A 25236-nucleotide genomic window follows, 5' to 3' on the forward strand; every position below is an offset into this window, starting at 1 on the left:
AGGCGAATTCTTAACCACTGTGCCACCAGGGATGCCCCAAAATGTTTTGTTAAAGCAGCTGCACCATTTTACTTTCCCACCAGCAGTATATGAATACTCCAATTTCTCCAGCTTTGCCATCTTTTTGATGGTCGATTGTTTTGATTATACCCATGGTAGTGGGATGCAGTGGTATCTCACTGTGATTTTGATTTGCATTTCCCTAGTGACCAATGATATTCAACATCTTTTCATATCCTTATTCACCTTTTGTGTATCTGCTTTGTAGAAATGTCTGTTCAAACCTTTTGCCCATTTATCGTTGGGTTGTCATTTTACTGATGAGTTATAAGAGTTAAAGAACGTTTAACATTCTAGACCCTTCTCAGATATATGATTTTTCCCATTCTGTGGGTTGTCTTCTTTTTCTCAATAGTGGCCTTTGATGCACAAAAGTTTTAAATTTTGATGAAGTCCAATTTATCTACTTTTTTTCTTTCGTCACCTGAACTTCAGGTGTCATATCTAAAAAACCACTGCCTAATTCAAGGTCACAAAGATTTACCCTTATGTCTTCATATGACTCATAGTTTTAACTCTTGCATTTAGGTCTTTGATCCATTTTGAGTTAATTCTCATATATGGTAAGAGGTAGGGGTCCAACTTCATCATTTGCATGTGGATATCCAGTTGTTCCAGCACCATTTGTTGAAAAGACTATTCTTTCCTTGTTGAGCTGTCTTAACGTCTTTACTAAAAGCCTTGGTGTTTTTTTTTAAGCTAAATTCCCAGAGTTGCTCAATAGCTGACTACACTCAGCCAAGCATACAATACGCAACTGAATGTGATTAAGATTATGTGAAGGGCGACTGCGCAGCGTCGGCAGGGAGCGCGGGCTGCGAAGAGGCGGGCCGGGCCGAGCCGGGCGAGGGGGAACGCGGACCGGAAAGGCGGCGGCGGCAACCTGGGCCTCGCGGCTCAGCCGCGCATCGGAGCAGGCCTCCGCGGCGCGCGCCCGTCGCCGAGCCCGCTCCGGGCCGGCGAGCGCTGGTCACCGAGGCCCAGGCCGCCGCCGCGGCGCGTTCTTGAAATCATGAATCCTGTTTATAGCCCGGGTTCTTCTGCGGTTCCCTATGCAAATGCCAAAGAAATTGGATATCCAGCTGGTTTCCCCATGGGTTACGCAGCAGCTCCTGCCTATTCCCCCAACACGTACTCTGGAGCGAATCCTACCTTCCAAACAGGTTACACTCCTGGCACACCTTACAAAGTGTCCTGTTCCCCCACCAGCGGGGCGGTGCCACCGTACTCCTCCTCCCCAACCCCTACCAGACCGCTGGACACCCCTAGCGAAGTGCCTACCCCCAGCAGAGCGCGCACGCACAGCAAGGCACGTACTACCCCCAGCCCCTGTATGCAGCCCCGTCACGTCATCCACCACACCACAGTGGTGCAGCCCAACAGCATGCCAGCGACGGTGTCCCCTGCTCCCATCCCTCTGCCTAGAGGCAACGGGGTCACCATGGGCACGGTGGCGGGGACCACTATAGCCATGTCAGCGGCTACCTTGCTGACTGCCCGCCCACTCCCCAACTCCTGTCGCCCCCCACCCCATCACTGTGCCCACTTATCGGGCCCCAGGAACACCCACCTACAGCTATGTGGCCCCTCAGTGGTGATCACCCTGCAAACGTTTTCGGATGGAGCTGTGCAGTCACATCGTGGAGGTTCCACAGCTGGTGCTGCAGGCCTTGGGCCTCCAACCAGGACTTTGTTCTTAATGCTCTCGATACTTAGCTAAACACTACTACGGCCGGCCCAGCAGGTCCCAGCGCCCTCAGTCTCCAACTGACTCTGTGGGTTGGTCTTAAAGCAAATCCTGTTTGGTGGGCTGCCAGGCAATTTTTTAGCTAACTGTAATGAAAAAAAGGGAGTATTAATCTATTCTGAATCATATCTAGCTGAATGCATGTTTAAAAAAAAACAACACAAAAACAAAGCTTGTTCCATCTACCTGCAGTGACTGATGCAGAACCATCATATGCAAAATCCAAAGGAATGGAAAAGTATTTTACAACTTGTATCATCAATGCACTCTTGTAATGTATGCAAAGTTTTAAAGTTATAAGTGTTAAAGTGAATTTCTTCATAGAGCATCTGAAATCTCTTTGATGATTCTTCAGCCTTTTGGTGTTGACGTGGGTTGCCAATTGGAAACATGGACTTCTACTTTCCACCCATCTGTTCCTTTTGCACGGACTGCACTGGGAGAGAGTTGCAGGGACAGGGAGAGTGTGGGGAGGCCACCACTGCTTGGGGTGCAGCCAGGCTAATGGCTTTCTCTCCATTTAGGCTTGTGGGGTCAGTGTGATGTGGACGTCCTTAGGGATTACCATAAATCCAGTTAGGGACAAAAGGTGGTTTATGTATCAGCAAAGCAATGTTCTCTATCTAAATTTTCATTACAAATCTCTTACAGATAGAGATGATGCTTTCTATATGTTTAATGGAAAAGTCCTATGTAGAGCGAAATTATTTTCCTGGGATGGAAGATATGTGAAAGAGAACCAGCCACACTTGGAGGAGGTATTGGCCTCCCCTTTATTTAGCTTAGAAAAATCATTCCTTTCCCCCGCCCCCTCGGGGGAAATGTTTGAGTCACCTGAAAACATATGTAGGCATTGTTGTTCTCCCTCCCACAAGGAAGGGCAAAGACTTCATTCAGCTGTGTGTTATGAAGAAAGTTGTATATTTAAGAACTTTTAAAAGGGAACAAAACTTTATTGGATATTGATTGTTCCTTGTAGAGAGGCAGGGCTGTGGCTGTGTTTCGGCCCATGCACTCGATGGGGACTTGTCCTCTGAGACCACCTGGAGGGTGCTCGTGGAGATGGCTGTGGGGAGGTGTGAGGGAAGGGCTGGCGCCTGTTGTCTGTGAGCCCCTTTGGCCATATCTTCTTGCGGCTGGGGACATTCAGCACAAAGCACGTGTGGACAGCAAAGGGCCAGGCAGCATCAGAACGTGTTTGCCTGCCAGAACTTATTACAGAAAGGATTTTGTGTTTAAAATCTGAATATTGTACATAAGAAACCAAGAGGATTTTTTGACTAAATGTGCCCAACTTGTATCGATGGGTGTGTGTGTGTGGGTCTGTCCTCAGATGAAGTCAGAGGGGATGGGGGGTGAGGGTTGTTCCCTTTCAGCGGTCTGTCAGCCGTCTGTCACCCCAACGTCATTTCAAGCGCTGTGGGCCTCAGGTGGGGAGGGCACCTTACTTTCCTTACGGCTCCGGCACTGCGGTGGCATTCAGCCCCGGATGGTGAGTGGGATACCTGACCCCTGAGCCTTTGGTAACCTTATTTTTTATAGTGAGTGCTCTTCATAATTTTATTTTTCACATCTTATTTTATAAGGAATAAGATGTTTGCATGGATCATTGTAAACAGAAGATTTATTTCTAATGTCTATAACATAGTGTGTTTACTAATAAGTACTTTAAATTGCTTCAAGAGCACTTAACCTACCTTTGTGTGTATTCGTGTGTGTGTGTGTGTGGCAGCCATTTACCCCAGGCACAGTGTCCACTTCTTCAACTCTTTGTTGGTAATTCCACCTGTGTAGTGGGCGGTTTGTAATATCGATATGGTCTCCAGGGCCTGAACTGATCCAGTAACAGAGAAGCTGGTTTCCCCAGTTTAGTATAATAAGTTAGGAGAAAATATGATTTTAGTATATGTTTTTTAAAAGTCCCAAACAGACTGCACATAAACAGATACACACATGCGACTACCTGCAAGGGTTGGAGTCATTTGAATTCAGGAGGAAGTTATGAGAAATTATATAGGCTGTTTCTTCCAGCTTGCCTGAGACTTGGCACACACAGGGTGAATGTTTTCACGAGCACTGAATTAAATGGTGTTTTCAAGAGAAAGAAAAGAGTGGGTTGCGTTTTCTCCCCATTTATATCAGCTTTATAAACACTTTCCCCCCTGTAATTTCTAAAAAAATCTTGTTTCCCTTTTGTGAAGTTGAGTTGGGAGACTTCATCAAATACTTTTGCATTATGGAATACATCTGTGTGGAGATCTTTTCAATTTTGAAACTATCGGGGCATCAGTTATCAAATGTGAAAGGTAGATCTTGTCTAGCAGGTAAGAATCTGGATATAATGAATAGTAACAAAACTATCATATGTTGTAATTTTAGCAGCATTTAGTTCCAGTAAAATTAAGGAATACAGCTTCTGTTATAAAGTTGCATAATTTGATATCCTAAGCACAATAGTAGAACATTCAGAGGAATTTTGCATTTTTTATGACATTCCTAACTTGAGAGTCTTTCAGCTAAATTACAGTTATTTTAGAAGCTGAGACAGGCAAATAAAGGAACTAATTCCTATAAACATAGATATCATCATAGACATTTTTTAAAAATTTTGTTCTACAGCCTTCCCCTAAGGTTTAGAAGGTATGTTTCTCTGCTTAGGGAAACTCTGTTTGGATCTGGGCCAGGTGACTGAACGTTTCACGATGAGTGATGGTCCCATCAGCTTGCTGCCTCTGAGAACTGAGGCCAGCATCAGGGCCAGGGCCATCGTGGTGATAAGCACAGAAGCGCTTCCAGAATCTTTTGTCTCTTGTGTTTGATCTTTTCTCAACATTCTTGTTGGTTTAGTTATTAGGCCTACCAGTTGTATTATATGACTCTGTTTCTTGAGTGCTATGCAAACGTAGTGTTTACAGGAGCTGAGGGTGGTCCTGGGCCATGGGCTGGACACCTGGTTGGTACTTGGTACTCGCCCTGCCCTTCCCAAGCTGGGCATGCAGTGCCTCACTCCATCTGCTGGTATCGGCACTTCAAACAAGAGGAAATAGATTCTTGGGGCTTGGTATATACTAATCTCTGGTAGTGCTGTCCTGCCAGCAGGTGGAGAAAGGATGGCAGGCACCAGACGCATCAGTATTGGGGCCTGCTTTTTAAGAAGGAAACTCAGAATTCTTCACCTGTCCTTTGTAAACATTTGGAAAGAGTATTACTCCGACCAGTTGGGTCACCTTCTCCCTATCTGGCAGCTAACAGCTGGACGCCCCAGTTCTTGCCAGCCTGGGCATTGCCCAGATGGGACAGGACGCCTGTCTGACATCTTCTGGCCGTGCAAGGGCAGGCTTAAGGGTGTGGGGCTTGAGGTGGGGTACAGCTTCTGGTTCTTCTCTTGGTGCTTTCTAAGGACGGGGTGTGTCTCTAGAAAGGAGTGGTTGGCATAGGGGAAGGGTGGACTGTGTGACTCTCCTCTCTAGTACGTTTCAAATGATGGTGTGTTTTTTTCTCCTGAGCTGTTTATTGCTCAACCTGAGCTTTCTGAAAGGAGCCTGCAGAGGACACGCTGCAGAGGAGGGTCTGATCTTTTCAGATAGAAAGTTGCAGAGTTGATCTTACATGTTTCAGAGGATTTGCCTCTTTTCCCACCCTATTCACTTGAAGAACAGAAAACCTCTGGAGTAATCTTATTTGAATCCCCAGGACCAATGTCAAGTCACTTGGGACAGGGAGACCAAGGAGAGGCTGGCATCTCCGTGCAGGGAGCCTGCAGTGAGCTTCAGGGGATGCTGTGCTCCCAGGATTGGTGTGCTGGAGATGACAAGTGTCTTATCTTGGTCTCCTGAGCCCTATTGGAGTCTCCTATAGCTCCTCGTGGAGACCAGTAGTCAGCAGAATAATTGGGCTGGACCTGAGGCCAGCTCTCATGTGTTCCTGGTGGGGTTACTGTGATGGCCACTCAAGAGAGACCCCAGGGAGCCACTGTTACTGACTAGGAAATGGTTCTTTTTTTTTTTTTTAAATGAATTTTGAATACCGCTTTTTTTTTTTTTTTTAGACCATTCTCATAGTACTTTTTTAAAACTTAAGCCAGCATTGTCTTCCAGTGTTAAAGGCACCCCTCACCTCTGCACTGAACTCCAGGTGTCAATCAATACAAAGGAACATCCATCCTGAGCCAATTACATTATGTGTAAATTCATGCTATTTTTTAATGCAATCTGATGAGTAGATAAGCTCAGACTTAAAATGCTTAAAAGCACGTTTATTTTAACAAGAATTGTTATGTATTAATACTGCAATTTTCAATAAAGATTGACTTGTGTTGCAAAAAAAAAAAAAGATTATGTGAAAAATCCCAACTGTAATCAGCAGTCACTTTTACTTTATAACTAAGATTACTCTAGCTAGTGCACTGGATATATTCACTATCTTAATTGTGCTGATGGTTTCATGGGTGTGTACATATGTCAAACTTATAAAATTGTATAATTTAAATATGTGCAGCTTACTGTATGTCAATTATGCCTCAAGAGAGCTGTTTTTAAAGAGATAAACTCAGGGCAAGAGTGTAAATGAAACAATTTTTTTTTTCCTAATCATTTTTCAGGATCAGCTTCTCTGGTTGGGCCTAAGGTTACACTACCAACTAGGCACTAACAAAAACTTTTATTTGTACATTTCTCTTAACTGACTTTGTTCGAAGACACAAACAAACCATTTAAATTCAAGATCTGTAAGGCCAGGACCATCTCATTACTATGGGGTAAGTATTCACGAGAGCTGTAAATGTGTTTTGACTCTTAAGGAAATGTATTTTTAAGTTTCTTTCCAATGAGAATTTAGTGACTGGGTTTTTCTTTTCTACATAGAATTTAAGTCCCCCCAATTACACAAAGCTCCATTTTGGCAGAGACTTTATCTGTCTGTTCACCCTCATATGCCTAGCATCTAGAACACTGTTAAGCACACAACAGGCACTCAGTAAATACCTGTCAAAGAATGAATAAAATCCCACTTAAACTGTCACCACCTTTTCCTGGGACCATTTTGAACTGAGGAAGGTGGCAGCTCTATTCCTCCTGTTAACATGACAAGTCCATCTCCAGAGGCAGATACTGTCTTCCTCAAATTTTATTATTATTCACCTTCTTATATTTGTAAAAACAAGGTGGTGTGGCTTAGGAATCTCACTTCCGGGAAAAGACCTAAAATGGTGTGTTAAAGATTATGCATAGGATCCACAAACTAGAAGCAATCAGATGACAGCGGTTAAGGAAATCATCCCTAACTGAAGAAACAATCCATCGATTAAAAATCATCATTATGACAAGTCTGCAGTAACATGGAAAACATGTAGTGTGGATCAGGAATTGAAAAGTACCATCACTGACTATGCTTACAAATTAAAAACGTATACACGATTATCTGCTAGAATTTATACTCCATGAAGGCAGAATGTTTGGGTTTGTTCTGTTCACTAGACAGTGCCTGGTACGGAAGGTGTTTATTAACACTTGTTGAATGAATGAATGAAACTAAATATAAAACATACCTATGATAACATACCTGAAGGGAATGAACACACGTGGAAAATTATGTTCAGGTGGTGCAACTGTGGGTGTTTCCTCCACTTTCCCTCTATTTTCCAATTCTCCCTAAAGTTGTGATAAAACTTCCTCAGTTCAAAGGATGGTCACAGAAATCCCTCACCAGGCTCAGGCTGCTTCCTCTCGTCCTACAACTAAGGAAGCATCGGAATGGGAGTAGGTATGTGACCTAGCTTCAATTCTAAGAGGGCTATTTTGCAGCGTGTGTGGCTCCAGCCAAGGGTCCCTAGGGTACCGGATATTTAGGCTTTCCCTCCTGCAGCGAGAAGGCAGCGCTGCCCCCCATTGGAGCCTGCAGGAGAGAGGCTGCTCTTTCCCCTAAGCTGCCCCCAGCGCCTCGCTTCGCCCCACCCCGCCCCCAGCTCACTCCTAGACACCCACGGGGGTCGCTCATTACCCCTCCCGCCCCTGGGAGGGGTATCTCCTTCCCAAGGGGGAGGTCACTCTCTCCTTGAGGGCTCTATCTCCCCTGAGCGTCACCGGTCCTCCCTGGTCCTCCTCATGGGGTCATTCGTTCCTGAAGGAGAGGTCATCCCATCCCCGTAGAGCCCACCCCCCTTGAGGGGGGAGTCGCTCGTTCCACCAGTCCCTCTGGGGGGGAGGGTCATTATTCCCCCGTCCCTCTCCAGAGGGGGTCATTCGTTCCCAATGAGGTCACCCCCTCCCCCAGGCCCCATTCCCTCCGAGGGGGTCGCTCTCCCCCAGCCCTCCTGAGGCGGCGCGGCACTCGTACCCGAGGGGGAGGTCACGCCTTTCGCCCGGCCCAGTCCCCCGAGGGTCAGCACCGCCTCCTTCCGGGCCCTCCCCCACGAACGGCCACGCCGGGCGGGGCTCCAGTGCGGGGAAGCGGCGGCGGGTCAGGCTACCGGGTCCAGAGCGCGGAACCGGGCGGCGCGGCGGCGGCGGAGCGCTAGCCATGGCGGGCTGCTGCGCGGTGCTGGCGGCCTTCCTGTTCGAGTACGACACGCCGCGCATCGTGCTCATCCGCAGCCGTAAAGTGGGGCTCATGAACAGGGCGGTGCAGCTGCTCATCCTGGCCTACGTCATCGGGTGAGCGCGGCCGCGGGCGAAGACCCTGAGGGGTCCCGGGGACAGGGTATGATCCGACGGCCGGGAACTCCCCCTTCTGGGTCCCGGCCACGCACCTGCTCATTCTGGCCTAGGTCCTCGGCCGAGCCCCGCGAGCGCCCTCCAGGTGGGGTCCAGGGGACAGCGGCCCGAAGCCAGGGATACATCCCTACTCCCCCAACCCTCCACCCCCGACCCTAGCCACCAGAGGGACGGGCTCTGTGCCAGCTCTGGGTCCAGAGGCTGCTTTGATGTTGTGTCTTGAAGGCAAAGCCTAGCTAGATCTTCATCCTCGCCATTCATGCTTCCTGTCCCTTCTGACTTGCTCCATGATGTCCTTTGGCTGGGGGTGGGAGGGCTTTGCCCTAAATGACTCACTCTTTGCTCTTCACTTCCCATTCTGATGATCTGCTGACAGAAACCAAGGTTTGGGATTTCCACTTGGTTCCTTTTGGGTCTGTGGCTTCCTGTCCTTTCCTTTGAGCATCATATGGTAACCCAAGATAATAGAGAGGTCACACTTTCAAAAATCACTTAAGTTCAGTTCCTTCCTTTTATGGGATTGTTGGAGTTTTTGGTATAGGCACCTGCTTTAGACTTATCGTTCCGCATGCTGCCCTCTTTGCTTATATGTCCCTCCACCATAAGTCCTCACCTAGTGCTTAATTTTAATTGATGCACCCTTACAATGTAATAAAACTCGAGAGGAGGTGGAAATTGATTTACCAACTGGGCCCGCTTTCAGGGTTCACCTGGGGTGTTATGGTGTCTACAGCTGCTGAGCTGACAGATGTTACCTGCTGCATCGTGGGGGGGGGGTTGTTTGTTTGTTTTTGTTTTTCTTAAAAGGCCTAATACAGTGTTCCCCAAACTGCACATAGAGCTATTTGAGAATCTTTAAAAAATACTGACTGCTGGCTCTCAGACCCAGACTTTCTGATTCAAGTGCTGTAGAGTATGACCAACTCCCCAGGTGATTCTAATGTGCAGCAAATTTTGGGAACCAGTGTCCTAGTGTTTCCCAAACCTACCTGAACATGAAGGACTCATCTGAGGAATTGTTTAAAGGTAACAGGACACCATCCCCCCCTCCCCCCCCCACCCTGGGGTGGGACTTGGAATCTGTTAACACTGCCTAAGGGAATCCCCATGATCTGGCAGGTTTGGCTTCTACCATCTATCAGCGCAGCAGCAGTAGGTACTGACAGTAGTCAGTAAAAGGGCTTTCCAGGTATGAACTCTGCATCAGAACCACCTGGCCTACCCCCAGGTTTGGACACACATTAAGTCACATTAAGTACCATCACAACCAACTCCTTGCCCCCCAGTGATTGTGATGCACCCTTAAACTTCGAGACCCACTACAAGCTGGTTAACTAAACTCATATTGCTGGGTTGGACCTGAAGCATTTGGAATCAGGAGCTGTCAGGCAGCTTTTTCCTTTTGGCTTTTGCTGCTCGTAGGAGAATCAGTTTACATCTACTTCTAGGTATCTAGGGTATCTGTAAAGTTCTAGACTGCATACAGTATATCTGCAGTATGGTAGCCAGGAGTCACATGAAACTGTTGAGCATTTGAAACACCCCTACTCCAAATTGAGATGTGCAATCACTGTACAATGCACGCCAGATTTCGAGGACATAGTACAAAAAACAATTAAATATCATATTAATACATCTTATATTGATAGCATTAACATATATTGGATATGTTGAGTTACATAAAACATATCATTGAAATTAATTTTACCTGTTACTTTTTAATTTTTAACATGGCTACGAGAAATGTTGAAATTACACGATTCGCGTTGTATTTCTGTTGGGCAGTGCAGCTTTATAGGATTCCTATGGAGTGTTGTCTGCCTTGATCATGAGGATTTTTTAAGCAGTAAATGCTTTGCTTTTATACATCTTGCTGTGATCAGATCTGACTCAGGATCTGAATTTAGGGCTTTTAAGAAAAATTTTAAAAAACCTCATCTCTTAACTTTCTGATTCAATTCATCTTGGTGAAATTGTGGTCTCTTTTCCAGTACTGATCAAAGGTAATCCTTCCTCAAAAAGAGACTGAACAGGACTTTCCTGGTGGTCCAGTGGTTAAGACTCTGCACTTCCAATGCAGGGGGCATGGGTTCAATCCCTGGTCGGGCAACTAAGATCCTGTGTGCTGCATGGCCAAAAAAAAAAAAAAAGAGAGACTGAACACTTCTCAGTTATCTAATTGTATTATCAGTCACAGGATGAGGTAATAGTTATTTACATAGTGATTGAGATGAAACCATGTGTCTCTGACTTAGCAACTCACTATCCAGTCAGCCCTCTGTATCCTCAGGTTCTGCAGCCACAGATTCAACCAACCATAGATAAAAGATATTAAAAAAAAAATTCCAGAAAGTTCCAGAAAGCAAAACTTGAATTTGTCACTTGCCAGCAACTATTTTTACATAGCATTTACATCGTATTTACAACTATTTACATGGCATTTACTTTGTATTAGATATTATAGGTAACCTAGAGATGATTTAAAGTATAGGGGAGGATGTGCATAGGTTACATGCAAATACCATGCCATTTTATATAAGGGTCTTGTGCATCCGTGGTTTTTGGTATCCCCAGGGGTCCTGGAACCAATCCCCTATGGATACCAAGGGATGACTATACTTGGTGGTAAAGTAATAGTGACCCTGCTCTAAGCTTCTCTGTGTCTGACTAGAATTAAATGGAAGCTTATACTGCAGCTGAATTCCTAGAAACCCTGAAGAAGAGGACTTCTTAGGGAAAAAGCCCATCTCTAAGATGGGTAGTGAACTTGGAGACTACTCAGACAATAAGTAACCAAATAAGCAAATTTCTGAAGTCTCAGCACCTAGAGCTTATAAGGAGGGGAGAGGGATGCTAGTAGTATTTCTTGACTCTAGAAATTACAACAATAGTAGTCACTATTGATGTTTAACAACAGCTCTGATGGGGAGGAGTTCTGATTTGTAGTACTGGCCAATTTCCACGGTGTAAATGCTCCCATTGTGGCCAATTTCAGTCTGCTGATAATGGCTCACAAACATTGTTCCAAGCATTTGACATGCATTAACTCACGTAACCTCACAACAATCCTGTGAAGTCTTGTTATCATTCCCGTTGTATAGATGGGAAAAACAGGCACAGAGAGGTTAAGCAGCTTGGCCAAATTTATGCCTAGTGAGTGATGAACTGAGATAGGCTGGCTTCAGTCTGTTCCAGTGTCCTAACCACTATGCACCAATGCCTTCAGATTTTTAATTATTCAGGCTGGTAGTGAAGTCTCCACTTCAGAGGAGAGAAACATACATGTGACCTGAATTCTTAGAGAAAAAGTAAGAAACTATTATACATTTACTTAAAAGATATGATTCTCCTTTCTAGAGGGCATATATAGCATAGAGGGCAAGAAAGGAGACTTCGAAAGCAAAAAGCTTGAGTTCAAATGCTGACTCTGCCATTCACTACCTGTGTGACCTTGGGCAAGTGACTTAACCTCTCTGAATTAGTTTTCTCCTCTGTAAAATGGAGAAGAATAATGACACCTGCCTTATAAAGTGGTCAGTATTAAATTAGTTAATACACATAAAGAGCTTAGATCAGTACCTGGCACCTAAAGACATTCAAATGGTAACTATCATTATCATAATTTCTATTATCTCATGGTAATTCTGCGGGTCATAGTGCATTGAAAGTGTTCAAATACCTAGTAATAAAGACAGCATTCACTGAGCATTTTCTTTGTGCTGATCACTGCACTAAGTTACAAAGTTAAGCAGCTTTTGCAAAGTCACAACTAGTAAACATCATACTTTCAGCCTCTGGCTACCAGAGGCTCCCTAGCATTAACTCAAATTCATGCAATCCTAATGGCAATTTAAGAGACCCGTTTTATTTTGTAGCTGGGTGTTTGTGTGGGAAAAGGGCTACCAGGAAATGGACTCTGTGGTCAGCTCTGTTACTGCCAAAGCCAAGGGTGTAACCACAACCAATACTTCTAAACTTGGATTCCGGATCTGGGATGTGGCCGATTATGTGATTCCAGCTCAGGTAAGCCTCCCACTGTGTCTCTGTCTAAAGCTCAAGCCTCTAGTTAGCTGCTTTCCCTTCACCTTTGCACTCTTGATTAGTGATTGGCATGCCCAGAGTTCTAACATCACCAATGCCCAGACTGATGGTTTTAGTCCAAGAGAGCAGTGCAGACAGACCTCTTTTTGGCTTAGGGTCTAACAGGTAATATTCAATCAGCTACGTTTCTTCAGCCCTAAAACATGGCTGGCTTAAACAGAGGAAGCTTTCCATATGGACATCTGAGTCTGTCACCGGACTTGAAAAGTAGAAAAGCACATGTTTTAAATCCTGGGAAAAATGCAGGTGGAACTATCACCTTTCCACATTTTGTGGTTTGCTTTACTGTTGTAAACCCACAAGGTAAATCTTTTCAGACAGCGTACAAACTTTAACAGCCCGTAGAGACCCAAAGCCAAAGAAGAAGGAAACAGCCATACCCATATAGGATTCCATCAGGAACACAGGGGAGGGAAGAAACTGTTTGATGCAGCATCCTAGTCTCCCGTCTGTTAATCCACAAAGCTCCAAGTTAAATATTGACTCTCTTTAACCATGATAATGGCTCTGATCCACAGTCAAACCCCACATATCCCTCCAGATGGCCCACGTGCTAGGGTGACTGGGGTGGCCACATGCAGATAAGCTGCCAGCTCTTGGCTCAGAGCAAGGACTTCAGAAACTCTCTCTTCAAGTGTGTTCATTTTCCCTCTGCCTTCTCAAGAGAAGGCTCTCGTGGGGTGCCCAGAGAGAAATCAGAGCTAATAAGCCATAAAGGTCAAATGGAACAGGGGACTCATAGTTTGCTGGAGGAAGCTGGTGCTGTTGGCATGCACGTGTCTCTACAGAGAGACTTCTGCTTCCTACGAAGCCACGGCCTCGTCCTGGCAGGCTCGGAATATCACACTCCATCTGTTTACTGGACCCACAGAAGGGTACGGCCCCCTGCTTCTGCCCCTCAGTGGAAAGGAGCATACAGCAGCTCTGCCTTCCATCTCGGATCGGAGCCGGGGGCCGTGTGAGTCCCACACGGCTCTCTTCATGAGCTTTCACGATATCCTCCTCCTCCAAAGATGGAACACAAACATGTATTTGCACCGCATCTACTCAGCTCATCTCCAGACTGAAATTTCCCTAAACTTAAAATAGATAAGAAATAGGAAACAAAAAGTAAACCACACTGACTTGTTCAGGTCTAACTCCGGAGAGACGCAGGAACAGCCTTCTGTAAACACCAAGCAAGCAGTGTGTCTACATATGGAACACGGGAGCCTGCTGGGGCGCCTGACCGGGCCTCCTGCCACATTCTCACGCCCCCTCCTGCGGCCATTTCCTCATTTCCCAACATGCTTTGTTCCAGGTCTGTCTTTGAAAGATGCCAGCTATTCCCAGAGCGTCTACCACCTTATCAGACCTGGGAGTGGAGATGTCTACAGACCCTTTGGTCCCTGAGTTTCCCTGATGGCTCCCAGCACTGACTGCTCTTCTCAGGAGTATGAAATGTTCAGAGCATTTCATTTTAGAGCACCAGCGCCCAATAAGGAGGAGGTCCAACTAGAATTTGCAGGGTCTTTGTCTTTTTTTCCTTGTACTGGGAGGTCACTGTTAGCAATTCTTCAGTCTCATCCCCAAGTGAATTGCTCTCCAGAAACTTTAAATCAACCATTTGGCACCTGCACACTTAGGAGGAGAACACAGAACCTTCTCAAAAGGAGAAGTGTCAGGCTTCCCTGGTAGTGCAGTGGTTAAGAATCCGTCTGCCAATGCACCAGGGTTCAAGCCCTGGTCCGGGAAGATCCCACATGCTGCAGAGCAACTAAGCCCGTGCGCCACAACTACTGAGCCTGCGCTCTAGAGCCTGCGAGCCACAACTACTGAAGCCCGCGTGCCTAGAGCCCATGCTCCACAACAAGAGAAGCCACTGCAGTGAGAAGCCCGTGCACCGCAGCCAAGAGTAGCCCCTGCTCGCCGCAACTAGAGAAAGCCCACGCGCAGCAACGAAGACCCAACACAAACAAAAATAAAATAAAGAAAAAAAAGGAGAAGTGTCAATGGCGAGCCCTGATTGGGCCTTCTGTATAGAATGTTTTATGTATTTATTTTAGTTCCTGTTAGGAAAGAGAACCAGCCTAACTTGAGACCTTTGAGGTCTTGTGTTTCTGCGCCTGTGAGGTAATCCGGTTGGCAGAGGATATACTGAGCACTTATTGACTCTTCCCTCAAGTCAAGCTTTATTAAGGAACCATTTCAGGGTATAGACATGTTTTTTTAACCTGAGGTGAAATTCATGTATCACAGTATTAACCAGTTCAGAATGAAAACTCCAGTGGCATTTAGCACATTCACGATGTTGTGTACCATCACGTCAGTCTAGTTCCAGAACATTTTCGTCAGTCTAAAAGGAAAGCCCCTACTCATTAAGCTATCATCCCCTTGTCCACCTTCTCCCTCACCCCCTCACAACCACTAATCTACTTTCTGTTCCTGGATTTGCCTATCCTGTACATTTCACATCAATGGGATCATACGCTACGTGGCCTTTTGTGTCTGGCTTCTTGGACTCAGCATCATGTTTTTGAGGTTCATCCACATTGTAGCCAGGTCTGTGCTTCATTCCTTTTTATGGCTGAGTCATATTCCCTTACGGGTATGGACCACAATTTGTTTATCCATCCATCCGTTGATAGACACTGAGTTGTTTCCACCTTTAGGCTATTGTGAATGGTGCTGCTGTGAACATGTGTGCAAGTATTGGAGCCCCTGTTTTCAGTTAGGTTATAACTCTCATCGGTGAGAATGGGAGACCCTAAGTATCAGTGTTTTTAACTGTTTTCTGCATGGCACGGGGGGGAAGTGAAGGCACTGTCCTAGTAAAGGGTCTTCCCTGTGGCTCTGCCTGGCTCCTCTGCAGGTAGTATGCAGCACTCTCTCCCCTCTGCCTGCTTTACAGGAGGAAAACTCCCTCTTCATCATGACCAACATGATCGTCACCATGAACCAGACCCAGGGCCTCTGTCCTGAGGTAGGCAGCTTCTTGGGGAAGAGCCTCGGGTCTCATACCCACCTCTCTGTGCCTGTCCCACTGTGGGTGGGACCAGGCCATGTGCAACCTGTTTTCACTGGTTCTTCTTTTTCCAGATTCCAGATGAGACCACCGTGTGTGAATCCGATGCCAACTGTACTGCTGGCTCTGCAAGCACCCACAGCAATGGTACAAACCTGTGGCTGTGACTCCACAGTAGATGCTTAGCCTGGGGAGGGTAGCCCCCGACCAAACTGCCTCCCCCGTGGGCCCCCTCTCAGAGGGAAATCTCCAGGATGGAGAAATCCCCCACATGAGCCTGGGAGAGCCTGGTGTCCAGACTGGGGTCCTGGGGCCCCCTCGACATTTATCTCTGTCATCTGCACCCCAGAAGCCATCCCAGATCTTGCCCTGTCCTGTGGCTCTGCACCACCTCAGCCCTGCAGTTGGCAAAGCAGTGATGTGGCTAGGACTTAGACAACTCTTTTCCTCCAATTTGAATTTCTGGATGCTGTCTAAATCCCAGAATTAGACTAGCTCAAGATTGATTGCATAGGATACATGGTGGAGTTTCTACTCTGCCTCACAAAGTAGAAAGTAGGAGACCCCCATAGACCTGGGTGCCCCTCGCCCCTGTAGGAGTTGCGACAGGAAGGTGCGTGCCGTTCAATGAGACCGTGAACACATGCGAGGTGGCAGCCTGGTGCCCGGTGGAGGATAACGCACAAGTGCCAACGTGAGTCCTGCCAAAGGGACAGAAGTGTCCTAAATGCTGGGTCTCGGGCCTGAGAGAGGTGGCAGGGGAGTTGTGGCTTTGTGCTCTTGGTGTCAGCCTGTAGCGTGAGGCTTCCCTGGGCTGGTGGTTCTCAACCACAAGGCAGCAGCCCTCAGTAGCTAGTGGGCCACGGTGTTTTTCACTCAGGATAAGAGTGCAGATGACTTATTGCTAGTTAGGCCTCTGTCAGTTGCAAGTAACTGACAGGAAACAGTTCTCAGGGCCTTAAACGGGTGTGTACACACACACACACACACACACACACACACACACATGCACAGTGGGGGCGGTTTGTTGTTCAACTAACCACAGAGATCCCAGCATGGCTAGACCTGGGGCTCGAAGGACAGCATCCGAGTCGCCACCTCTTGGCTCTGCTTCCCTCCGTGGTGGCTTCGTTTGCAGGACCCATGGCATAGTCCCTAGTCCCCCTGCCCAGCTGTCCGTAAAGATTCTAGACCTGTCCATCTTCACAGCTTCAGCCACATCTGTCAACCCATCCAACCCATCACTGTGGCTGGGGGATGGACTTTGCTTCTGGCTCAGGCCTGGGTCATGTGCCTTCCTAGCTCAGCGGGGAGTCAAACCCACCCGAATGACACAGGTTGAGAGTGGGGGAGGCGTGGCTTTTAAAGGAAGTGTGGGGTTCTGTTACCAGAAAAAAGGTACAGATGCTGGGCAGGAAAATTATTAATGTCCGTTAAAGTGTGTTTTATAAACTAGAGCAGGTTCAAGTTTGCCTAGAATAACATTCTTTCGAACTGCGATCAGCTGTGCTGTGAGTGGGTGGAGTCAGAAGTAAGCTCTCGGAACTGCTGGCAACCTGGGGCCTTTCTCAGCGTTCAGACTGAGGCCTAGATAAGCCTAGGAGAGCAGGTAACCATGTGATCCTCACCCTGGGTGTGTCGCAACACAAGAGAATGGTGAGGACTGCGGACTGCTGAGGGCAACAGCTCCGGCAAGGGAGGGAAATACTAGAAGACGAGGAATCCTAGCATTCTGGAGCTGGAAGGGACTTTATGGAGCCGGTGGCCATGTGTGGCTACTGAGCACTTGAAATGCAGCTGGGTCCAAAATGAGCTCTCAGCGCAAAATACACTCCAGGTTCTGAAGGCTTATTATTAAAAAAAAAAAAAATGTAGTATCTCATTAATAACATTCTATGTTGTTTACATGTTGGAGTAACATTATAGATATATTGGCTTATTACAGAAAAGCTCATTTCACTTGTTTCTTTTTACTTTATTTTTGGCCGCGAAGCATGTGGGATCTTAGTTCCCTGACCAGGGATGGAACCAGCGCCCCCTGCAGTGGAAGTGCAGAGTCCTAACCACAGGACCGCCAGGGAATTCCCTCTTTTTACTTTTTAATGTAGCTACTAGGAAATTTTAAATTACAGTGTGGTTTGTGCCTCACAGTATATTTTCACCGGACAGTGCTGTTATGTATTTTTTTTTAATGGAGTGTAATTGCTTTACAATGTTGTGTTAGTTTCTCCTGTACAATGAAGTGAATCAGCTATATGTATGCCTATATCAGCGCTGTTATAGATCTAATCCAGTGTAGGATGATTTTTAAGTGTACACTGATACAAAAAATTTCAGCACTGAGTCACATGGAGAGAAAGGTCTTCCCAACTCCACTCTTATTCAGCCCCTAGCTGATATCAAGGAGGAGATTCTGGTCTGGAGTGTGTTCAATACCTCTCTGTCCCTCGCTGATTTCCATTTCTCACAGAGAACAAGCCCCAGGCTCAACACCTTGGGCTGACAAAAATATGTCAGCTCGTAATGACATTGTTCTTATATTTATTTGAACGATGACCTCTAACTTGTGGCAAACGATATTTTTTATGGTCATGATGGAAAGTTTTACTTCAAAATGAATGTCAGTTAAAAAAAAAAAAAAAAAAAGTGAGTTGATCCTAAAGGTGGAAACAACCCAAATGTCCATCAACAGATTGTGGTGAACACATACAATGGAATGTTATTGAGCCATAAAAAGGAATGAATAAAAAGCTCTGACACAGGCTACCACAGGGATGAACCTCGAAAACATGCTAAGTGCAAGAAGCCAGACACAAAAAAGTCACATACTGTCTGATCCCATTCATATGAAATGTCCAGAATAGACAAATCCATAGAGAAAGAAAGAAAGTAGGTTGGTGGTTCCCGAAGGCTGAGGGGAGGGGAGAATGGCTAGTAGCTGCTTGACGAACAAGCAGTTTCCTTTCGGGGTGATAAAGATGTTCTTGAACTAGACAGAGGTGATGGTTGTATAACACTGTAATGTGCTTCATGCCACTGAATTGTATACTTTATGAATCTTTTTTTTCTTTTTTCTTTTTTTTTTTTTGCAGTACGCGGGCCTCTCACTGTTGTGGCCTCTCCCGCCGCAGAGCACAGGCTCCGGACGCGCAGGCCCAGCGGCCATGGCTCACGGGCCCAGCCACTCCGCGGCACGCGGGACCCTCCCGGACCGGGACACGAACCGGCATCCCCTGCGTCAGCAGGCGGACCCCCAACCACTGCGCCACCAGGGAAGCCCTGAATTGTATACTTTAAAATGGTTAATTTTATGTTCTCTGAATTTCACCTCAATTTTTTTTTAAAGGAGGGTTAATCTTAAAGACAAGTATTGCACATGAGGCACACAGCGGTATAGGGAGTGACAGAAGTTTGAGAAACGTTGATACAGTCCATCCCCTTGATACAGGGACGAGGGAATTCAAAGCCCCAAAAGAAGTGCCTCGGTCAAGGTCTTTATCAGCGGTAGCGGCAGGCTCAGCTCCCCACGTTGTGTGGCCTCATCACTGGCCCTGCTCCTTTCTCAGGGTGGGGAAGACTGCTGAGGCTTTTTATAGCTTCAAAGATTCCACCTGGGGGGCTTCCCTGGAGGTCCAGTGGTCAAGACTCCACGCTTCCACTGCAGGGGGCACGGGTTTGATCCCTGGTGGGGGAACTAAGATCCTGCCTGCCATGTGGTGCAGCCAAACAAACAAACAAAAAGCTTCCACCTGGGTCAGGGCCCCCCCCACCACTGAGGAGTCAGTCTACAGTGCCAGATCCTCCTGAAGAAACCCTCCAAAGCAGTGGGGTCCCCTTGGGAAATTCAACTCCTACAGTCAGCAGCAGCTGACGTGGCACTTCCAAGGTGTGGTGCAACAGCAGACATGCACTTTTTGTGTCAAGCCTGTAGGTGAATTCACCTTTGCTTTTGCTTCTTAAACCAGATCTGTTGAGCATTCCCAAGAATACCTGAGGGAGGTAAGCCCTGAAACCCAGCACCTGCCGGATGAGTGATTTCTAGTGAGGCCACGAGGCACCACCCCTCCCGCCCTTCGTTAGCTATTCCTCAGGTTCTTAAATTCCCACTGCCTTGAGGAAGAGGCCCTGCCCTTCCATGACTGGAAGAAATCAGAAGCCTTGGTTTGCAGTCTCCTCTCTTGACCTGGTGTTTATGCAGAGGAAAGTAGAAAAGACGAGATATGTTTTACTTTCTTCTTGGCAAAGTGACATCGTAAGACACATGGGTATGCGACTTAAAAATATTACCTAGGGGGCTTCCCTGGTGGCGCAGTGGTTGAGAGTCCGCCTGCCAATGCAGGGGACACGGGTTCGTGCCCCGGTCCGGGAAGATCCCACATGCCGCGGAGCGGCTGGGCCCGTGAGCCATGGCCGCTGAGCCTGCGCGTCCGGAGCCTGTGCTCCGCAACGGGAGAGGCCACGACAGTGAGAGGCCCGTGTACCGCAAAAAAAAAAATATTACCTAGGTGTATTAGGAGTGTACATATGTTTGTACTTTTGTTAACAATACGTTGTAATTTTTTCAGGCCTGCTTTTTTAAAGGCTGCAGAAAACTTCACTCTTTTGATTAAGAACAACATCTGGTATCCCAAATTTAATTTCAGCAAGTAAGTGGCGGCCAGCTGTGTGAATTCGCCAGCGTCTTGGGGAAACTTGTGGCTCTTCTTTGAGGTTGTCCTTGCTCCTATTTTCTGCTTCCTCCCAACTTTAGGAGGAATATCCTTCCCAACATCACCACTACCTACCTCAAGACGTGCATTTATGACGCTAAAACAGATCCCTTCTGCCCCATATTCCGACTTGGCAAAATAGTGGAGAACGCAGGGCACAACTTCCAGGACATGGCTGTCGAGGTAGGTGTAGGTCCTGGCTTTTCTAACACAGTCTTTGACACATCTCCTTCTAGAATGGGCTCTGAGGAAAGCTCGCTCTGTCTGTTCGCAACCCACAGGGAGGCATCATGGGCATCCAGATCAAATGGGACTGCAACCTGGACAGAGCCGCCTCCCTCTGCTTGCCCAGGTATTCCTTCCGCCGCCTGGACACCCGGGACGTGGACCACAACGTGTCCCCAGGCTACAATTTCAGGTGGGTGTGAGCTTGGGCCCCATTCCTCATGTGCTGGGGGTGATGGTAGTTGCATCACTCCCCAGTGGGGGCCTCCACGCCCACCCAAGACCAGCACTCAGGCGGCACCCCAAGGGCAGGTGGGGAGGCGTGTGCCAGGGAGAGTGGTCCAAGCAGGGCCTTGCCCCTGTGGCATCCCGACCTGTGAGCGCCCTCCTCGCCTTTTCTTGCCTCAAGAACGACTGTCTGCTTTAGCTTTCCTGGGCCGGCCAGCCTCAGCCAGGACCCTGCTGGGGTCTTTTTCATTTTTTTTTTTTTTGGCTGTGCACTTGTGGGATCTTAATTCCCCGACCAGGGATTGAACCCAGGCCTCCTGCCGCGGAAGCATGGAGTCCTTACCACTGGACCGCCAGGGAAGTCCCTCTGCTCACTAATTTTGAGGAGTGGATGAGCCTGTGGTCCTCCAGTCCAAAGGCCTCTGGGGCCTGATCCATGAATTGGTTTCTTGGTTGATCTGGCCCCCAGAATCTCCCAAGGTGCAGGGGATACAAGTTTTAGCCTCAGGAAAGGCCTCTGCTGGTATTTCCCCGCTAGAAGTGCTATGTATTGGTTTCCTGGGGCTGCCGTAACAAATGACCACAAACTGGGTGGCTTGAAACAGCAGGAATCTGTTCTCTCACAGTTCTGGAGGCTGGAAGCCCAGAATCAGTGTGTCAGCAGGCCAGGCTCCTTCCTTGCCTCTTCCAGCTTCTGGTGGCTCCTGACAATCCTTGGTGGTCCTTGGTTCATAGGTACATTACTCAGTCTCTGCCTCTGTCGTCACATGGCCTTCTCCCATCTGTGCCTGTGTCTCTTTGTCCTTTGTCTCTCTTCTTTTACGGACACCAGTCATATTGGATTTGAGGTCCACCCTAATCCAGTATGACTGCATCTTAACTAATTACATCTGTAAAGACCCTATTTCCAAGTAGGGTCAGTGGTGCTCTTTTGCTGCTCTTGTCTCCCTCTAGTGGTGATGTGTGGAATCAAATGCACAGAGCATCTGCTGTCCTCGTGAACCATCTGGCTCACTGATAGAAGGGCAGATCCTTGCATTTTTCCCTAGTAAGGGAGTCAGATTTGCATTGCTCTATCTCTATGGTTACACAGTTTCTTGTAGAAACCACTGTGGAAAACTTCAATCTTGGGTTGGAACCCCAGAACAGAGAAGCCGATGGGACCCTCACAAGGACACCCATCCCCCTGACCTCCACCAGCATCAGGCCCCACCTGAGTTCCCCGGGCCTGGACCACGGCATGAAGTTGTGGGCCAGACAGATCTCAGGCCACAGCTTAGGCTCCTGGTGGATCCCCTGTATAACACGGGCAGCAAATGGTATCAGTCTCAGTGGTTCTCCCCCCAGCATGCCCCTTTGTGTTCTATTTTTGCATGTGGGATCTTAGTTCCCCGACCAGGGGTTGAACCTGTGCCCCCTGCAGTGGAAGCACAGAGTCCTAACCACTGGACTGCCAGGGAATTCCCCCTCCTGGTGGTCCTTTATAAATGGTTTTATTGAGATATAGTTCACATACTACACAGTTCACCCATTTAAAGTGTAGAATTCAGTTGTTTTTAGTATATTCACAGAGTTGTGCAACTGTTACCACAGTCAATTTCAGAACATTTTCATCACCTCAGAAAGAAACTCCAGACCCTTTAGCTGTATCCCTCTATCCCTTCAGCTACGTCAACCCCTGGCAACCACTAATCTACCTAATTTGCCGATTCTTGACTTTCATAGGAATGGACTCATACGATATGTGGCCTTCTGCGACTGGCTTCTTTCACCTAGCATCATGGTTTTTTTCCAGGTTCATCCATGTTGTGGCATTTATCAGTACTTCTCTTTATGGCTAAATAATATTCCATGGTGTGGGTATAACACATTTTGTTTATCCACTCATCCAATTGATGGATCAATGGTTCTTTAATACAAAAAATGTCCAGTGCTGAGATGCTCGGTCCCCCCACCCACAAAGCAGACTTGGCCATCACTGCTGGCTGGCCACCTTCTGTTAGTGGCCAGGGTCTCCTTGAGAGAGGCGGGGCTCAGCTGTAACAGGAAGGACTTTCAGAGGAGGAAGTTCCGTTTTAAGTCGTAGGAAGTGAGGGTGATGACAGAGGAGGGATCTCTCCGTGCACCCTTGTGCCAGCATTCCAGACGCTCTGCCCTGCGGGCCCCAGCGCCCTCCTCCTCAACAGGCCAGCCCTCCTTCTGCGTGGCTCACATGAGCCTGGAGAAGCCCCGAGGTGCTCGAGTGTGATTCGTTCGGTAGGCAGAGCGAGCCCTAAGCCATTGCCAACTCCGCCAGGGCCTTGGGAGTTCACTCTGACGTCCCTCAGCAGGACCCAGAGGCTGTCTCAGGCCTCCCTGTGCCTTTTCCCTCTAACCTGGCCTTCTTTACCAGGTTTGCCAAGTACTACAACGACCTGACCGGCACCGAGCGCCGCACGCTCATCAAAGCCTATGGCATCCGATTCGACATCATCGTGTTTGGAAAGGTAGCCTGGCCGCCGGCTCCCCTCGTTCAGAGCCCACTGGTCCTCTTCTGGGCTGGCCAGGGGCAAGGGGCCCTCTCCCCACCCCTATCACAACTTCTTTTTCTCCCATCATCTGCAGGCTGGGAAATTTAACATCATCCCCACCATGATCAACATTGGCTCTGGCTTGGCGCTCTTAGGGGTGGTGAGTGGCTCACTTAGACCTCTCTGGCCACCTGCCTGGGACTGTGACCCCCCCCAGCACTGCAAGTTGAGACCCTCTGCTGGCATCCTGGTTCTTCCCCTTGACCCCAGACTTGTTTCTAGGCTCGACCCTCCAGGCTTATTTCCCTTCCCCATCCCCACCTGCTTCCTCCTGCCCTTCTCCAAGACAGCGCTCCTCGGGCCCTAACCTTTTCCCCCCGGAGAGATGGAGGAGCCCTTCATTTCCTTGGAAGATCCCAGGCTTTGTGGGAAGGGGCGCACACAGAATAATAGGGCCACAGCATCCTGCCTCATTCTTTCTTGCCCTGTGCTGCATTCAGGCAACAGTGCTGTGTGATGTCATTGTCCTCTACTGCATGAAGAAAAGATACTACTATCGGGAGAAGAAATATAAATATGTGGAAGACTATGAGCGGGTAGGTCGCCTCCTGAGCTCCCAGCCGGCAGGAAGGCCCAAGCGGCCTACCTGACCTGCCTCTTGTCCCAGCGGTGAGAACCCCTAGGTCATCTAGGTGTGTTGTCCACTCGCGCAGTCACATGCGACTCTTGTCATCTGCTCCATTTCTAGACCACCTATACTAGCCTTTACTTCATACTTTTCTTCAAATGGACTCACTCTTTAAAATCTAGCCTTCATTTTAATCAGTGATGTCTCAGGTTAGTTATGATAATGGATATCATGCCAAAACCTCTGTCCACACTCTACTTCAATTTGCCTTGAAGAGAAAGAGGGGTTGGGGACCCCTAGGACCTACCTGAATACGCTCAGTTGTGAAGGGCTGTCCAGACGTCCTCAGGGAAAGTCCCCGATTCCCACCTGCCCGAAATGGTCCAGGCTTGCCTGCGGGCAGCACAGGGCGGTGCACATGTATCCATAAGCATATCAACTGACGATAAGCATATTGTTCTTTGCAGGGTCTTGGCAGTGAGACGGACCAGTGATGCCCACCCCACACCTGGGCTCTCCTTGGCCCTCATCAGAGCACAGCAAGGAGGGAGAAAAGGCTGCCTGCCATGTCACCCCAGAGGAAGTTCCAGATTCTGAGTCAGTCTCCACAAGTACTGCAGGGTTGCCCAGCTGCTCCCATGTCTGGTGTGTAGGGTTTGCGTAGTAAACCACTACGCACGTTGGTCACCTCCTGTCTGTGGCTGGGTCACCTCTGCCGTTCCTTCTCTTTGGGGTCACTGGGGCAAGCTCTGGCCCGAGGGCAGTGAAGTGGCTGTGGCTACAGGGCCGAGGACTTCTCCAGGGCCGGGTCTCCTCAGAAGCTTCCATCTCCAGCCCCCTTCGAGACAGGCCCAGTCCTCCAAGGCCCGGCAGCTCCACTCAAGCACTGTATAAGGAAGGCGGGACACCTGGCTGTGCTTGTAGCTCTTCGGCACTTCCAGGCTGCTGTTCCCCTCCCCCCACCCGAGGCTTCAACCACGAGGTCATGAGGCGGAGCTAGTGTTTTTCCTTTGAGAAGAGCTACATTGAGATGACTGAGGACCGAACATTAAAACAAATGATTTTCTTAATCTCTGTGTGGTTTCACAGCGTGAGCTAGAACTTTCCTTCCTTCCCCTTTACTTGGACCAGTAAATCCATTTGTTATCCCAGCTCACTGTGCTCCTGAAACAGTCTATTGCTGGAGCTTAGGTTTTTTTTTTTCAACTTTAACCTTCTCTTAAAACCTAAGAAGTATGATCTTTGTTAGCTTGTGTCCCTATAGAGTTTACGAGATTCTTTTTCTGTGGTGTACCGTTTGTCTTACCGGTGCTT

The 25236-nt window shown here is 47.9% G+C and overlaps 1 protein-coding gene and 1 pseudogene across 2 annotated transcripts; both read left to right on the plus strand.

Moving 5' to 3' along the window:
• Positions 1-999: 999 nt before the first annotated feature.
• Positions 1000-2135, plus strand: LOC137204185 (myelin-associated neurite-outgrowth inhibitor-like; annotated as a pseudogene).
• A 6092-nt stretch (positions 2136-8227) lies between these two features.
• Positions 8228-24992, plus strand: P2RX4 (purinergic receptor P2X 4). Of its 2 annotated transcripts, XM_067700909.1 has the most exons (12): positions 8229-8457; positions 12393-12540; positions 15509-15580; positions 15697-15769; positions 16220-16316; positions 20188-20268; positions 20373-20514; positions 20613-20749; positions 23177-23270; positions 23389-23454; positions 23795-23890; positions 24390-24992. In XM_067700909.1, exons 1-12 carry the CDS (start codon positions 8324-8326, stop codon positions 24414-24416), a joined length of 1167 nt encoding a protein of 388 aa, XP_067557010.1. In that variant the 5' UTR covers positions 8229-8323; the 3' UTR covers positions 24417-24992. The 2 variants fall into 2 exon arrangements, with proteins under 2 accessions (XP_067557011.1, XP_067557010.1); XM_067700910.1 differs by lacking the exon at positions 23389-23454 and having other exon boundaries at positions 8228-8457.
• Positions 24993-25236: the final 244 nt, after the last annotated feature.

This window comes from Pseudorca crassidens, chromosome 12, assembly GCF_039906515.1.
Source record: "Pseudorca crassidens isolate mPseCra1 chromosome 12, mPseCra1.hap1, whole genome shotgun sequence".
Classification (NCBI taxonomy): Eukaryota; Metazoa; Chordata; class Mammalia; order Artiodactyla; family Delphinidae; genus Pseudorca; species Pseudorca crassidens.

Bases quoted from the DNA above. Each gene is read 5' to 3' on its own strand.
- P2RX4 (XM_067700909.1), top strand. From the start codon at position 8,324: ATGGCGGGCTGCTGCGCGGTGCTGGCGGCCTTCCTGTTCGAGTACGAC. The intron at 20,750-23,176 runs GTGGGTGTGAGC...CTTCTTTACCAG, and splicing joins TCCCCAGGCTACAATTTCAG to GTTTGCCAAGTACTACAACG. The intron at 23,455-23,794 runs GTGAGTGGCTCA...TGCTGCATTCAG, and splicing joins GCTTGGCGCTCTTAGGGGTG to GCAACAGTGCTGTGTGATGT.